Source organism: Cololabis saira, chromosome 16, assembly GCF_033807715.1.
Source record: "Cololabis saira isolate AMF1-May2022 chromosome 16, fColSai1.1, whole genome shotgun sequence".
Lineage (NCBI taxonomy): Eukaryota > Metazoa > Chordata > Actinopteri > Beloniformes > Belonidae > Cololabis > Cololabis saira.
In genome coordinates, this window is record NC_084602.1 from 3,654,498 (window position 1) to 3,672,438 (window position 17,941).

The 17,941-nt window shown below is 41.7% G+C and overlaps 1 protein-coding gene across 1 annotated transcript in view; it reads left to right on the forward strand.

The window, feature by feature from the left end:
* syne2b (spectrin repeat containing, nuclear envelope 2b) overlaps positions 1–17,941 on the forward strand; it is a 258,903-nt gene that overhangs the window by 99,019 nt on the left and 141,943 nt on the right. Inside the window, exons 53-59 of the mRNA XM_061744277.1 lie at positions 1,892–2,239; positions 3,054–3,190; positions 5,880–6,009; positions 7,308–7,478; positions 7,589–13,741; positions 15,332–15,544; positions 16,054–16,209. Of these exons, the coding sequence (XP_061600261.1) occupies positions 1,892–2,239; positions 3,054–3,190; positions 5,880–6,009; positions 7,308–7,478; positions 7,589–13,741; positions 15,332–15,544; positions 16,054–16,209 (7,308 nt within the window). The remainder of the gene's footprint in view (positions 1–1,891; positions 2,240–3,053; positions 3,191–5,879; positions 6,010–7,307; positions 7,479–7,588; positions 13,742–15,331; positions 15,545–16,053; positions 16,210–17,941) is intronic.

Here is a 17,941-nt window from a genome sequence, read left to right on the forward strand (position 1 = left end):
TGACAGGAATTGCGTCATGATGTTCTCTGTGCGTCGCTGGTTTGATCCAGATATCCTGAATGATTAATTACCATGGAAACGGAATATTCTGAATGTTTCAGGAACCGGAATATTAGCAATAACCTGAATTTTGACTGCATGTAAACGTAGTCTGTGCGTTTACATGGGAAATTTAATTCCTCTTTAATTCAGAATTAAATTTAAATCCGATTTAAAATTAGTAAAAATTACCATTTAAACACCTAATTCCGAATTAAACTTAATTCCGAAGTAAGTGGCTGGTTTATTCTGATTTTAAATCCGAATAGAATAATTCCGTGATATGTATCCACTCATTCCTCTTTAAATTAATTCCGGTCTTTCTTTCTGCTCGTTCCCTCCCCCGTCTGTCTCCATGATCTTATATTCCACTGGACTGGTTTTCCAAACAAAGTTTCAAGATGCAGCAGCAGTAAACGCTGGTCAAGAGCAGAGACCATTTATTTAATAAATAGAAATCATTAAAAGAACAGATGGAAACAGGAAACATAAAAACTGTGAGCTTTTCAAAGTTGTAGCGGCTAAGTTAGTTTTTCTTCCGGTAGTTTAACTTCCGGTCCCCCCCCTATCCAATCAGAACCTTCCCAGCCCCCAGACCTGGAGAGGAATTGGAGAAAGACCATCAAACGTGTTTTCAATGTAAACCTCAATTCGGAATTACTATTTCTATGTAAACTGGAAGGAAAATAGTTTAATTCGGAATTATTTAATTCGTAATAATTAATTCCCAATTAAAAAACATCATGTAACCGTGGCCATTGATAACCAAGGGAGGCGTCTGTTTGGCTGGTTGCTGAAAAAAAAAACATAAAATAAATCTCCATCATGTAAAGATGTTTGAACATCCAGGAAGATGTGTGTCTTTTTTTCCTGATAATTCCAGTGTGTGTCGCTTCCTGTGTTCATGATCTGTTCCGGCTTTTTTCGGTTACAGGACATACTGTACATTATGTACGATGCCCAGTACTCGAGTTGTAAAAATAAATCAGGGGGGATGGTGGATTTGATCATATGGGGACAGATAATTTGTGCTGATTACAAATAATATAATATATTACAAATAATAGCAGTGACCAAAACACCTGCAGAAATACTGCAGGAATGACATAGCAGCAGTTAAATGCAGCCTTCTGTAAGCTTTAAATATCCACTGGGCTTACATCAAATACATCAAAACACAACAATAAAAAACACTTTTCTGAACTTATCAATATGACTCTGTCCTTCACAGGATAAGTAACATGGATCACTGCAAAAACTCACAATCTTAACAAGAATATTAGTCTTATTTCTAGTTAAAATGTCTCATTTTAGTAAAAAAATCTCATTACACTTAAAACAAGACTCATCACTGGAAAAAAACAACAATTTTCACCTGTTTCAAGTAGATTTTCACTTAAAATAAGTAGAAAAATCTGCCAGTGGGACAAGATTTTTTTTTGCTTGTAATAAGAAGATAAATCTTGTTCCACTGACAGATTTTCCTACTTATTTCAAGTGAAAATTTACTTGAAACAGGTGAAAAAATTGTCAAATAAGTTCTTTTTCTGGTGTTATTTTTCTGGTGATGACTCTAAATGTTGAAATAGCAGTAAAACCACATTCATTGATGGAATGACATAAGGGATGGAAAGGGGGGATGGAAGTTTTACAGGGGGATGATTTGGACCGTTTTTATTTCAGGGGGGGATGCCATCCCCCCTCATCCCCCCCTCAACTCCAGTACTGACTATGTCCATTCTCAAATCTGGCACCAACCGATGCTTGGAATCTTGAATTTTATATAATTTAAGCACCTCCCGAGCTAACGGCAGCCTCCCTAAACATCCTCCCCCCCTTCTTGTGGTTGCAGGCTCTGCTCCAGACGGTGGAGAGGGAACACAGGGAGATGAAGGAGCTGGATTGTGCCAGAGACAGTCTGCTGGGCCTGTGCACCCCCGGAGGGCGGGACGCCCTGGGCCTGGAGGTCGGCCAGCTCCACGACCTCTGCGCCGGCTCGGAGCGGGAGCTGCGCGAGCGCCTGGCGGCCTGTGAGGAGCGGTCGGCAGAGCTGGACCGCCAGTCGGCCGCGGTGACCCGCGGGCTGACAGAGAGAGCTGCAGCGCTGCAGTGGGAGCTCCGCTCGCTGGACCAGGCGCTCACGTACACCGAACCACAGGACAACACGGCTCAGCTGCAGCAGCACTGGCACAGCCTGCAGGTCACTGGCCGCTTTTACTCTTTTTGTATACAAAACTTTTTTCATTTCCTCTGCAGATCTTTTTCATTTCTTGTTGAGTTCTATGGAGCCAAATCAAGGCCAAATGTGTTTTGCTAATTTGAAAATAAAATTGTAATTGAAAAACTAAGATTTGAACCTGAAAATTCAAGTTTTGATCATGATCATGATCATGCCACGCCCCCTACGCCAGATCAGGGCCAAAAGTCTGAAACTGAAAAAAAGATCTGAAACTGAAAAAAAAGATGTGAAACTGAAAAAAAAAGATGTGAAACTGAAAAAAAAAGATGTGAAACTGAAAAAAAATAAAAAGATCCGAAACTGAAATAAAAAGATCTGATACTGGAAAAAGAAAATTGAAACTGTAAAAAAATAAGTTCATAATCAAAACTTGAATTTTCAGGTTCAAATAATGTATATATATATATATACCGGTATATGTTCATTTTCAGTTTTAAGTATCTAAGAATGTTATATACGCTGGATTTGAAACACCAGAATGACTATTGGGTTAAATTGCAGACTTTGAGTACCATGTAATAAATTCCCAATAATGTAATAAGGTATTACATTATCAGTAAAAATGTTATTACAATATCAGTCAGGATATTTTATTACATTATTAGGGAAGTTATTACATTATTGGGTTTTATTACATTTTCGATTGAGTTAAGTGCAAATTTTATTACATTTTCAGGCGTTATTACATTATAGGAAATTATTACATTATAGGAAATTATTATATTATTGGGTGCTACATGTGTCACTGATGTGACGTTCTGTCCCTCTCTATCAGAACTGTGAAAGGTCTCTGGAGGATCTGGGAATCAAAGTCCAGGACCTGCATGGGGATGTGAGACCGGCGTCTCCCACCAGCGAGCTTCCTGCAGAAATCCTCAGCGTGGTGGAATCTTTACGCCAGCAGCATGCCAGGTATTTGGCATTTCCTTCTTTAAATAATGTTGCTGTCATGTATAAACTACAACGATGCTCCAACAAATAGATGTCACCTCCTCCACAACTCTGATTTAACCCTTGTAGTGTCTTTGGGTCAAAATGACCTAATTCTCCTGGTCCTTCTTCCCTCCTGCTCTCTCCTTCCTTCTCCCTTCCTCTTTTCTCCCTTCCTTCCTTCCTTCCTTCCTTCCTTCCTTCCTTCCTTCCTTCCTTCCTTCCTTCCTTCCTCCCTTCCTTCCTTCCTTCCTTCCTTCCTTCCTTCCTTCCTTCCTTCCTTCCTTCCTTCCTTCCTTCCTTCCTCTTTCCCTTCCTTCTTCCCCCTGCTCTCTCCTTCCTTCCTTCCTTTTTTCCCTTCCTTCCTTCTTTCCTCCTGCTCTCTCCTTCCTTCTTCCCTTCCTTCCTTCCTTCCTTCCTTCCTTCCTTCCTTCCTTCCTTCCTTCCTTTTCCCTTCCTTCTTCCCCCTGCTCTCTCCTTCCTTCTCCCTTCCTCTTTTCTCCCTTCCTCTTTTCTCCCTTCCTTCCTTCCTTCCTTCCTTCCTTCCTTCCTTCCTTCCTTCCTTCCTTCCTTCCTTCCTTCCTTCCTTCCTTCCTTCCTTCCTTCCTTCCTTCCTTCTTTTTTCCCTTCCTTCCTTCTTTCCTCCTGCTCTCTCCTTCCCTCTTTCCTTTCTTCCTTTCTTCCTTCCTCCCTTCCTTCCTTTTTCCCTTCCTTCCTTCCTTCCTTCCTCTTTCCCTTCCTTCTTCCCCCTGCTCTCTCCTTCCTTCCTTCCTTTTTTCCCTTCCTTCCTTCTTTCCTCCTGCTCTCTCCTTCCTTCTTCCCTTCCTTCCTTCCTTCCTTCCTTCCTTCCTTCCTTCCTTCCTTCCTTCCTTCCTTCCTTCCTTCCTTCCTTCCTTCCTTCCTTCCTTCCTTCCTTCCTTCCTTCCTTCCTTCCTTTTCCCTTCCTTCTTCCCCCTGCTCTCTCCTTCCTTCTCCCTTCCTCTTTTCTCCCTTCCTCTTTTCTCCCTTCCTTCCTTCCTTCCTTCCTTCCTTCCTTCCTTCCTTCCTTCCTTCCTTCCTTCCTTCCTTCCTTCCTTCCTTCCTTCTTTTTTCCCTTCCTTCCTTCTTTCCTCCTGCTCTCTCCTGCTCTCTCCTTCCCTCTTTCCTTTCTTCCTTTCTTCCTTCCTCCCTTCCTTCCTTTTTCCCTTCCTTCCTTCTTTCCTCCTGCTCTCTCTTTCCTTCTTCCCTTCCTCTTTTCTCCCTTCCTTCCTTCTTTCCTTGTTTTCTCCCTTCCTTCCTTCTTTCCTTGTTTTCTTCCTTCCTTCCTTCCTTCCTTCCTTCCTTCCTTCCTTCCTTCCTTCCTTCCTTCCTTCCTTCCTTCCTTCCTTCCTTCCTTCCTTCCTTCCTTCCTTATTTTCTCCCTTCCTTCCATCCTTCTTTTCTCCCTTCCTTCCTTCCTTCCTTCCTTCCTTCCTTCCTTCCTTCCTTCCTTCCTTCCTTCTTTCCTCCCTTCTTCCCTTCCTCCTTCCTTGACCCAAAGCCAGCACAAGGGTTAAGATAAGGCCAGCTTTACTTTTGCGATGACGCCTGTAGGACGATGAAACAGTTGTTCTGAGTTCTATGCTGGTGTACGTGTTTCAGTTTGCTTTCTAATTCTTATTGACAGCAACATGGAAGTAATTAGTTCTCTTACTCATAACCTGTTTGAAGTTTGTTGAACCTGCTGTCTTGAATAATGAAATTTAATGAGTACATGTTTCTTTTATATCTGTTTTGATTTCTCACAAATTAGAATAGAATAGAATACTTTATTGTCACTATGCATGGGTGCAGTGAGATTAAAAGCAGCATCACCTTTCCAGTGCAAGACAGTGCAAACAGTGTCGAATCAATATATTATATATATATATACAAGAAATATAAAATAATATAAAAAGCTTAAAAAGATTAAGGTGCATTTTTATACAGGACTGTCTCAGAAAATTAGAGTTTGTGATTTTCTGATTACAAAAACAAAAATGTCATACATTCTGGATTCATTACAAATCAACTGAAATATTGCAAGCCTTTTATTATTTTAATATTGCTGATTATGGTTTACAGTTTAAGAAAACTCAAATATCCTATCTCAAAAAATTAAAATATTCTGGGAATCTTAATCTTAAACTGTAAACCATAATCAGCAATATTAAAATAATAAAAGGCTTGCAATATTTCAGTTGATTTGTAATGAATCCAGAATGTGTGACACTTTTGTTTTTTTAATTGCATTACAGAAAATAAAGAACTTTATCACAATATTCCAATTTTCTGAGACAGGTCTGTATAGTCAAATCAAGACCTGAGATCCTATTTACAGATAATTACACATAATTACACATGTGGTGGAATATTGCACAGAATGGCCCGGAAAGGTATTGCACGGTAAAAACAGTAATTGCACATGAAGACATTCACATTTTGTTCAGGGCGGTTAATGCGGTTAGGGAAAAAGCTGTTTTTCAGTCTGTTAGTTTTGGACCTGATGACTCTGTAGCGTCTTCCTGAAGGACGCAGGTCAAACCGGTCAGAGCCGGATTGGTGGGAGCTCATTCATTTGTTACCATGCTGCTCTTTTTGTGATTATTGTGTACTTCAAGCATTCAACGTGCACATTGTTGTTTTAAGAAATGTAAATTGAATCCGCCCACAGTCTACAGTCCAGACTGAGCGAGCACCAGGGTTCCTGCTCTGCAAACACAGCGGGCTGTCTGAGGGATTGTCTTCATGCCCTGCAGCAATGGAAGCAGCCGCCCCCTGCAGACCCTGCAGCATCTCTGCAGGTACCGTTCTTTCAGAGTGTTTAATGTTTGCCTGTCCTGACTGTGGTTCAGTAACACCACCCTCACAGTTTCATACAAATCATAAATACCATGAAACTGTCACTTCGAAAAGCTGTCTAGCACATCTAGCAATATTCATATATTTTTCATATATTTGTATGGATGCTGTCCTTTTGCTCATAATACAACATATAAAATGTGCATTAATAACTTTTCCATGTACAGATTTGAGCAGGGGTGAAAGTAGATTAAAGTTCTTGCTGGTACTACGACCCCAACCTTCATGGCTTGTTCTCCTCCCACCTCCAGCTTCTTCATCCCTGAACACGCATTACATTTTTTAACGCCTGCATGGTGTAGAAATTAGAAACACAACACTGTGTAGGCCTATAGCAAATGATTTATTTAAATGGTGTAAAGGCCAGTCCGGACCAAAGATTGTCACAAAATAATTTGTAAATGTTGACAAAACTTTCAAAATCACAACAATTTGTTTTGTTTCAAATTAGAATAAATTTACAGTTAAATTCATCAGCAGCTGAACAGTTAACAAGTCTCTGTCTTTGAATTTTCAGAACATTGGGCACATAAATGAAAGAAGAGATGATGATGAGTAAAATGTCTCAAAATGTCTCTTTCAATGTGTGCATTGAAATGGAAAATAACTTCTTAAGCATTTTTTTCATAAAAAAAAAACGTTTTTTTGCCATTTTTTTCTTTTTTTTTTCCTGAAACGAGGAATTAAAACCAATCACAAATATGCTGGTAATGTGTCAGCCAACCACAAAAATCTTTGGAATTTTGGTGGAATCATTTATTTTTTGTCCTTTGTCCCCGTCGGCGCAAATGACATAAATAAAGTGCGTAGTTTGGTCGTGAAAAAATAAAAAGTAAACAATAAATCAAACGCTCCCTTCCATGCAGTGTGTGTGTTTAGGAAATAAAGACTGGAATATGCTATTCACAAAAGCACAAATAGTGGGGTTTTATCAATATTTATATCGTACAAATATTAAAAAAATTATTCGTACGAAAAAACAGGTAGTGTAGCAAGATTATATCGTATGTCCATCTCTCCTCCACTGGCTGAGTGGTCAGCGTCGCCGTCTTTGGTGTGAGAGATCAAGAGTTCGAGACCCGCTGTATGCAAAGATTATTGTCAGTAATTCGTTAGTTTTTTTTCCCGGTACTGCACTGAATCCTTTGGTGGTACGGAGTACCGGATCGTACCGGCTTACTTTCACCCCTGGATTTGAGGCCACCGAACACCCTTTTACTGTTTTTCCTCTTGGTTTCAGATGCTACTAGAAGGTGAGAGGTTGCAGGCCGACCTGCAGAAAGCCCTGTCTCACCGGGAGTTTCTAACAGCCTGTCTGACACCAGGCGTGTTTGAAACACTGCAACAGGAGTGTGCAGAGACACTCAGAGATGTAGATGTGCACAAGGCTTCTCTAAATCTGAGCTTAAAGGTATTCAAATTGGTTTGAACGTTCATGCCAATTATGTGTTTTGGGCTTGTAAACAACTTGTTGTAACCGGCTTACTTTTCAAGTAATTCCCATCTTTTTTTTCCCCAAAGGAACTTGATCAAAAGGGCGAAACACAGCCTGAAATGCAGTCCTCTGAAGTTGTTCTTGGTGATCTGGAGGAGACAAAGACCTCTTTTGTTGTCCCGCCACGGAAACAGAAACGTTCACTTGAACTTGTTCCAGAGGAGACTCAAAAGGCTCTTTCAGAACAATGTACGTTTTTGCCACCGAGGCGAAGGTCAAGGAGCTCAAAACACATTGAACAGCAGGAACTTCAAATGGAGGAGCAAACGGAAGTGACTGCAGAAACAGAAACCAAAGTGATACCGGTCAGGAGAAAGTCAAAGAGTCTTGACATTTTGACAGATCCAATGGTGTCTTCGGAAACTGAGAAAGAAACTGCTTTCAGATCAGAAGTGGTAGCAGATACATCTGAAACTGCTGATGATCTTAAACCAACCAGTGAAAAGTCAGAGTGTTCAAATGTTGGACTAGAACATACTGATGTAGCAGACTCCAAGGAAGGACTGGACAATGTACCAACTGTGGAAGAGATAAGGGAGCAGACTGAGAATGCTGTTGTTGAGGACATCAGCCCAGTAGATGAGAGTATTGAAACTCTTGAAGATAAAATTATTCAAGAAAAGGAGGTGGCTACGGGCCTTCTTGAAACAAGTGAAAAGTTTGAAATGACAGTTGGTTTTCATACTGAGGAAATGGAAAGCTCAACTGAACCTCTCCAATCGGAGACTCCTGTGCCTACTGTCATCAGGCCATCTCAAACTCCAGACACAGAAATACCTGAGTCTGAACACAGATCTGAAGGGGTTTCAGAACAACCTAGCGGCCAGTCTACAAAAGAGGACCTGGGTCCTCCAATCCAGAGTCCTCTCTCTTTTAAAACGACAGAGATGGCAAATGTAGATGATTACACTGACAAGATATGGGAAAACAAAGCAGATATCCAGCAGGGATTTTTAGTCAGTGATGTAGTTGATGTCGAGATAAAGCGAGATGAGCCTCTTCCCCCTTCTGACACTGCGGACACACCAAATATAGCAGATTACACTGACAAGCTATTGGAAAACACAACAGAGGTCAATACGAGGTATTTAGTCCTTGATGTACCTGATATAGGGCTCACAGAGACATGTGAGATAAAGCAAGCTCATGAAGAGACTGTAGCCCAAAAGGATTCCACCACACCAACCTCTGCTGTCTCTACAAAGGACATGCCTCACGAGGGAAAGACAGAGTTGGAAGAAATACACCCATCTGTGGGTGAAGAAATTAATCTAAATGAACCTGTGGGTCAGACAAAGCTAGCTGAACAGGAAACCCTGCAAGAAAGACCTGAAGACATCAAGGATCATCATGTTGAGGAAATCCAAGTACCGACATTTGGTAAAGATGATACCCCAGAGATGCAGGTACAAACAAGGGCTGAAGAAACCATTTTCCAGAATGAAAGTCCACCAGAAGTGGACTTTCTCTCTGAATGTCCAGAGGAACGGGCTCAAACAGACTCTGCTCATCTCGAGACCCCTGCATCTGAAGCTTTGCCAGAACATGAGACAAAATTGAAAGAAATAGACATATATGAGCAAGATCTAGTGAAACCAAGTGAATCTGAGACTAAAGTTGAGCTTTTCCAACATGAAGAGGAGAAACAAAAATCAGTTGGAGAACAAAGTTTCCAGGATGATCATCCTACTTTGCTAACACATGGTGAGGCCAGTGCACCAGTAATGCCTAATGAAGAAGCTACCACACCAGAGATTCCTCCAGATGCCCACCATGAATTGGATGAGAGGTCTGTTGCAGAAAAGACTACGTACAAAGGCGATGAAATGCCCAGCTTACAGTTAGATACACAGAAGCAACAAACCACATCTGTTGCAACTCCAGAAGTGACAAAGACAGATACGGATCAAACAAGTACTGAGTGTGAACACACATCTAAAGAGGTTCTACAACAAACCCTTGCTCACTCTGCTGAAAGAGACTTGGGTACAGACTCTCAAATGGAGCTTCCTCTCCCTTCTGACACTGCAGACACACCAAATATAGCAGAATACTTGGACACGCTATGGGAAAACACAACAGAGGTCAATACGAGATATTTAGTCCTTGATGTACTTGATACAGGGATCACAGACACATGTGAGATAAAGCAAGCTCATGAAGAGACTGTAGCCCAAAAGGATTCCACCACACCAACCTCTGCTGTCTCTACAAAGGACATGCCTCACGAGGGAATGACAGAGTTGGCAGAAATACACCCATCTGAGGATGAAGAAATGAATCTAAATGAACCTGTGGGTCAGACAAAGCTAGCTGAACAGGAAACCCTGCAAGAAAGACCTGTAAATATCAAGGATGGTGATGTTCAGAAAGAGCAGTTTTTTTCTAAAAATGACAGTGCAGAGATTCAGGTTGGAACATCTGTACAAACAGGATCTGAAGTATGCATTCAACAGAGTGATGTAGCTATAGGTCCAGTTGAGGACAATAGCACATCCGTTGCTTCACTGAATGAGCCAAGCATAGATACCGTTGAAACCATCATTCAGAGTGAAAGTGCACAAGAAAGCTGTGTTAAATCTCAAGGTGAGCAGTCTCAAACAGACTCTGCTCAGCCTGAGCCTCCTGCTTTCAAAGCATTGCCTGAATATACATCAGAATTGATAGAAATAAGCTTATTTGAGCAAGATATTGGGAAGCCAACACAATTCAATGAAGAGCATTTCACATTGAAGAAAATATATGGTGGGCCTGAGGTCCATGTTCTTCAACTTGATATACAGAGCAGTTCAAAAGACCATGAAACAACTTCTGTTGTAAGAGAGGACGAGGCAAGCATAGACATACTTCCAATAAATCAGATTGACACGGGGAAGGAAGAGATTGTGGTCGATGTTACTGCAGAAAATGCTGAAAAAGAGATTATTAAGATAAACATTCATGAGGATAAGACTCTTTATCAAAGCAATGTGGCTCAAAAGGATTCGTCTACACTTACCACTCTTGTTTATGGCCCGGTACAACCAAACGAGGCCACTTTCATAGACATAAGCTTATATGAAGGAGACATAGCAAGTCCAGATCAAACTGAAAGTGAGACAGAACTCTTTAAAACCACAAAGGACAGACCTGCAAAGGGCAAGGAAGATGATGTCCAACAAGACAATCCTGAACTGTCAAACCAAAAGGTTGATGATTTTTCCAAGAACCCAGAAGAAAAATCTGTTCAGATAGAGACACTCCAGAGGGAGCCTGAAGTGCGTCGTTTACAAATAGATGTACCAACATGGTTTGAAGAGCGTGAAAACACTGATGATCCAATAGTAGACAGAACGGCATCAGAGAATGCAGCAGTGCCCCGAGCAGTAACTGACACGAAACCTGAACAGACCAAGGACTACTCTGAGAGTCCCATCTCTCTCCCGAGTACTGTTGAAGCAACTTCAGATGTGATAAATGAACCAGAATTGGTCTCAGGCCAGACGCAAACTACTGTTTTGGGACAATATGAAGTTTTGCCACCAAGGCGAAAGTCAAGGTATTCAAAACGTCTACAAAAACACAGTGAAAAGCAGGCCGACCAGATGGAGGAAGATGCAGAAGGTCAAACATTTGTTTTGAGCTCAACAGAACAAAGTATTGATGTGGAACCTGAAGAAAACAAGGAATTCTCCGAGAGCCTGAAAGCTTCTACTCCACAAATGGAAACAGAACCTTTTGAAACAATTGAAATGAAAGAAAACAAACCCCTTCCAACCAGAAGACGATCCAAAGTTCAAAAGGTCCTACCAGAACATACTACTGACGAGGTGACAGAAACCAAACATGAACCTGACAGTCTAAAATGTTTGGCGGAGAAAACTAAGGTGGCCGTGGAAAAAACTAAAGTTATACCAGCCAGGAGGAAGTCAAAGAATCTTGACATTGTGACACCGTCAGAGCCAATCCCTGTGGAAAAAGATGTTGACCCAAAGATGGCCGTTGGAGAAACAATAGTTGTACCGGCCAGGAGGAAGTCAAAGAATCTTGACATTGTGACACAGTCAGAACCAATCCCTGGGAGTAAAGATGTTGACCCAAAGGTGGTTGTGGGAGAAACAATAGTTATACCGGCCAGGAGGAAGTCAAAGAATGTTGACATTGTGACGCCGTCTGAGCCAATCCCTGTGAGTAAAGATGTTGACCCAAAGGAAACCAAACAAGAACCTGAAGAATATTCAGCACTCCGGGAGATCGTTACAGTAGTAAGACCGACTACATTTGTACCACCCAGAAGAAGGTCAAAGGCTAAAGAGCTTTCCCTCAGTCTTGCCGAGGTACCTCAGAAGAAAGATGAGTCTGAAGGCCGTCAATCCTCAGCTGGTGGACTTGAATTAGTAACTGTAACTTCAGCTCATGAGGTTCAGCTTGAGGAATTGGACTGTCCAGTCAGTTCCGTAATAACATCTAAAACTTCAGACACAGAATTAGAGGAGTGTGAACACACATCTAAAGAGGTTCTACAACAAACCCTTGCCCACTCTGCTGAAAAAGACTTGGATACAGACTCTCAAATGGAGCTTCCTCTCCCTTCTGACACTGTGGACACACCAAATATAGCAGAATACACTGACAAGCTATGGGAAAACACAACAGAGATCGATACGAGGTATTTAGTCCTTGATGTACTTGATACAGGGATCACAGACACATGTGAGATAAAGCAAGCTCATGAAGAGACTGTAGCCCAAAAGGATCCCACCACACCAACCTCTGCTGTCTCTACAAAGGACATGCCTCACGAGGGAATGACAGAGTTGGCAGAAATACACCCATCTGAGGATGAAGAAATGAATCTAAATGAACCTGTGGGTCAGACAAAGCTAGCTGAACAGGAAACCCTGCAAGAAAGACCTGAAGACATCAAGGATCATCATGTTGAGGAAATAAAAGTACCAACATTTGGTAAAGATGATACCCCAGAGATGCAGGTACAAACAAGGGCTGAAGAAACCATTTTCCAGAATGAAAGTCCACCAGAAGTGGACTTTCTCTCTGAATGTCCAGAGGAACGGGCTCAAACAGACTCTGCTCATCTCGAGACCCCTGCATCTGAAGCTTTGCCAGAACATGAGACAAAATTGAAAGAGATAGCCATCTATGAGCAGGATATAGTGAAACCAAGTGAATCTGAGACTAAGGTGGAGCTCTTACAACATGAAGCAGAGAAACAAAAATCTGTTGGAGAACAAATTTTCCAAGATGATCCTCCTACTTTGCTAACACGTGGTGAGGCCAGTGCACCAGTAATGCCTAATGAAGAAGCTACCACACCAGAGATTCCTCCAGATGCACACCAGGAACTGGATGAGAGGTCTGTTGCAGAAAAGACTACGTACAAAGGCGATGAACAACAAACCGCATCTGTTGCAACTCCAGAAGTGCCAAAGACAGATACGGATCAAACAAGTACTGATTGTGGAGACATTGTGAAAAAAGAAAACCAGATTTTTGCTGCTGTAGATCCTGAATTGTCTGTAACTGAGGTTATGGCAAGAGAAGACAATGACAAAGAAGAAGGAGTAAAAGAACTTGAAAGTTCAGCTGAATGGTCTGTCTCTGCAGCTAGTGTTCCAGAAGCAAAGCTCTTGTCGTCCACAGAGAAGTCACAAAGCCCTACAGCTTCCCCAGAACCTTCTGACGAGGTGGAACCTCAGGCCATGGTGGACACACCAAATATAGCAGAATACTTGGACAAGCTATGGGAAAACACAAAAGAGGTCAATACGAGATATTTAGTCCTTGATGTACCTGATATAGGGATCACAGGGACATGTGAGATAAAGCAAGCTCATGAAGAGACTGTAGCCCAAAAGGATTCCACCACACCAACCTGTGCTGTCTCTACAAAGGACATGCCTCATGAGGGGAAGACAGAGTTGACAGAAATACACCCATCTGAGGATGAAGAAAGGACTCAGACAGACATGCAAGAACATGTTGCTAAGCTCCTGTCTCAGCCCACGGTGGCTCCTATGATCCACATGGATGAACAAACAATTACAACGGAGAAGAGTGGTGTACAAGAAGAAGAAACAACGCCTGAAACGGAGGATGAAGGAAGAGAAAGGACCGTCAGTGCTGAGCTACCGCTCCAAACGACCGATGACATGAATCTTCAGGGAGTGACTTTACCAGAGGTAAGTCATGATTGGTTTGTTGGGGGAACTTACTAATCTTGATCTTATGACAGGTTTCAAAATCAAAGCTCTCACCAAAGGGGGGTTATTTTTTCCCCGCAGAAGATTGCAGGAAGAAAATGCTGCATTTGTGGTTCTGGTTTACATCTCTATGCAACAAATTTGCATGATTGCTAACTAGTAGAGCTCTTCCCCAATCAGCAGAGCATCCTGTCTGAGTGGAGTTGAGGCAATATAGGATAGATGTAGTATATAAAACCGATATTATATATAAATATACGTTTTTCCTATTTTTTGTCACATCCTTAGGACATTCTTAATACAATTACTGACCTTGTTGGGGTCAGTCATACGTAAGGGGACCAAAGCCAGATCCCACTGGGGTATATGTTGGGATTCTGGTGTGGTTTGGAGGTCAGGTGTGCTGAAGCATCAACTCACATTAGATTGAGGTTACATTTAGCCCTTGTTGAAGAATATTATCAAAACCAGTTCAGAAGTCCTCTGTGGTATAGTGAGTTTTATTCAATAAGCCGGCGGTGAGCAGACCTACACAGTGCATGTCTGGGTTGGTGTGCTGACCAAGAATGGTTGAAATCATGACTCTTTATACAGTAAGTTCAAAGCACAAAAGGCAATAATCAACAAGCCAAGTGAGAGACAAAAACAATTTACAGTCAGATGTGATCTGTGGCCAAATGCTGTTATCAGGCATTTGGCATGACTGTCACTAAGTTCTAAATTACCCCATAGGGTGTTCTCGTGATTCAAGTCTGTGGCCAAATGAGTTGGTATTAACATAGCAGTCAGTCAGGAACTTTGTCATATGGCATTCCCGTGGTTCAAGTCTGTTCAAAGGTGTCGCCCCTGCAGGGGGTAGGAACCTGGAGTTTCACGTCAGCCACGGTGTCACAATGCCTCATCACCCTATAGTCATCATTTTTGCATTAGGCTGAACAAAATGAATTTAAGTCAATCCCATGAGCCAACAAGGGTGCTCGTTGGTGGATTTACCGTAGCGTGTTAAAGCTTTGATGTCTTAATGGCACATTTGGAAAAGACTAGAGTTACAGTTTGATAGGAAAGGTTGCCACTAGAAACCACTTCTCCTAAAAGAAAGTAGCAGTTGTTCAAAGCGTAGATAATTGACCTTGAAGAACTTCAAACACCAACTTTGAAGTAAAACCATAAATAACACTTCATTGTTGAAAGTTGATGAATCAGCTTGTTTGCAGCCGTAGGACTTGGTCGAATCCAAGAGAGCTGTGCAAAAACGAATGGCAGTACAGTTTATTAACTTTTGCAACGCCGTGAAGAAAAGTGGGTCAAAAATACTCCACAACAGAGAGAATTTGAGAAATCAATAAAGAAAACACTGTATATTGTATATTTGTATACTGTATATTTTGGTGTCCTGATATTGACTTTATGTGCTTTATTTTTTTGTTTAACTGGAATTATACTGTAAGTCCAGAATAAACATGACACTTGTTTTCTTTCTTGTTGGTTTCGCTCTGTTTTTAGCAGTAATATGCGATTGTGAGATCAAAATATTCTGAAATAAATACTATTGTTTCACGTCCAAAACAGGAGCCGTTGTCAAGCTGCGACACAGCATGGGCAGAATGGCTTCAGGCCGTCGACGAATCACCCGATGTTGTCCTGGCGGAAGAACGCGGTGTCGAAGACGTGTCCCCTGAACAAGGACAGGACACACCGGCTGTGGAGACTTCAGCCATGGAGAGCATCTTTGCAGAGATACAGAAGCTCACAGAGGGAGGAGCCATAAACCAGCTCATTAAGGTATTATTATCGTTAGCATTCCTCTCCGCTACGCTCTCTCTGTTGAATAATACAGGTAGAATTCAAATTCTGTCTCATTTATATCAGTTTAAATTAAACTATAGCTCTTAACCCTGGTGCTGTCTTCGGGTCAAGGAAGGAGGAAGAGAAGGAAGGAAGGAAGGAAGGAAGGAAGGAAGGAAGGAAGGAAGGAAGGAAGGAAGGAAGGAAGGAAGGAAGGAAGGAAGGAAGGAAGGAAGGAAGGAAGGAAGGAAGGAAGGAAGGAAGGAAGGAAGGAAGGAAGGAAAGAAGGAAAGAAGGAAAGAAGGAAGGAAAGAAAGAAAGAAAGAAAGAGAGGATGGATGGATGGATGGATGGATGTACGAGGGGAGAAAAGAGGAAGGAGAGAGCAGGAGGAAAGAAGGACAGGAGAATTAGGTCATTTTGACCCAAAGACAGTACAAGGGTTAATCCAGATCAAAAGTGTATTATCTTAATGTTGATCTCTCTGTTCTGACTTGTGTCTATAGTCTAAACCGCAGGAGGAGGACGTTACATCTCTGGTCACGTCTCTCTGTGATCGGGACTTCCGTCTCATCAGACTGGTGTCTAGAGTCCTCAGTATTAAGACGAGTTCTGCTGAGCTGAGCCCGGCAGCCATGGCCCGCCAGCTGGACGGAGTTCAGGTAAGAGGACGCTGCTCGCAGACCTCCGTCTCTACGTCCAAACCTCCATCTCTACCTCCAAACCTCCGTCTCTACGTCCAAACCTCCGTCTCTACGTCCAAACCTCCATCTCTACCTCCAAACCTCCGTCTCTACGTCCAAACCTCCGTCTCTACGTCCAAACCTCCGTCTCTACGTCCAAACCTCCGTCTCTACGTCCAAACCTCCGTCTCTACGTCCAAACCTCCGTCTCTACGTCAAAACCTTCGTCTCTACGTCCAAACCTCCGTCTCTACGTCCAAACCTCCGTCTCTACGTCCAAACCTCCGTCTCTACGTCCAAACCTCCGTCTCTACGTCCAAACATCCGTCTCTACGTCCAAACCTCCGTCTCTACGTCCAAACCTCCGTCTCTACGTCCAAACCTCCGTCTCTACGTCCAAACCTCCGTCTCAACGTCCAAACCTCCGTCTCAACGTCCAAACCTCCGTCTCTACGTCCAAACCTCCGTCTCAACGTCCAAACCTCCGTCTCAACGTCCAAACCTCCGTCTCAACGTCCAAACCTCCGTCTCAACGTCCAAACCTCTGTCTCAACGTCCAAACCTCCGTCTCAATGTCCAAACCTCCGTCTCAACGTCCAAACCTCTGTCTCAACGTCCAAACCTCTGTCTCAACGTCCAAACCTCCGTCTCAATGTCCAAACCTCCATCTCAATGTCCGTTTCCAGAAGCTGTTCTGGTTGTGTGATGCAGTTCAATAATGTAACCCCTAGGGATGCAACGGTTCTCGGTATAAAACCCAACCGTTCGTTCGCCCTCCACCAATGAAAACACTCCACCCATGTTACAGGGAGTCAAGGAATAAAAGGCAGTTTACCATTTAAAAGTGTTGTGTTCAGTAACTGTTTTACATTTGAAAGAGTTTCTTAAAGATACAGTATGTTATACTATTGTATTTAGTATAGTGTGTACTGTACTTACTGTACTGAGTTGTCAAGATTAAGAGTTGACTGTTGACTTAAAAGAATTATAGTAATTTACATTTTGAAAATTGACAAGCAAAATTAAACAGATAATTTTGGAAAAAAAAGCTCTCTTTATGCACATAACAAACCGAAACCGAACCGAACCGTGGGCTACCTGAACCGTTGCACCCCTAGTAACCCCTGTAGCACCCTATAATGTAATAATTTCTTATAATGTAATAATTTCCTGAAAATGTAATAACGCCTGAAAATGTAATAAAATTTGCACTTAACTCAATCGAAAATGTAATAAAACCCGATAATGTAATAACTTCCCCAATAATGTAATAAAACATCCTGACGGATATTGTAATAACATTTTTTACCAATAATGTAATACCATATTATGTTATTGGGAATTTATTACATGGTACATGGTTTCAAATCCAGTGTATATAACATTCTTAGATACCTAAAACACAAAATGTAGAACTCTGGACTGAAAATGAACATATATATTACATTATTTGTCAAGTATTACATTATCAGTTTTGGAAAAGAAAAAAAGACCCAATTGAAAATGTAATAAATTCCCAATAATGTAATAAGGTATTACATTATCGGTAAAAATGTTATTACAATATCCGTCAGGATATTTTATTACATTATTGGACCGTAAAGTTATTACATTATTGGATTTATTACATTTTCGATTGAATTAATGGAAATTTTATTACATTTTCAAGCGTTATTACATTTTCAGGAAATTATTACATTATATGGTGCTA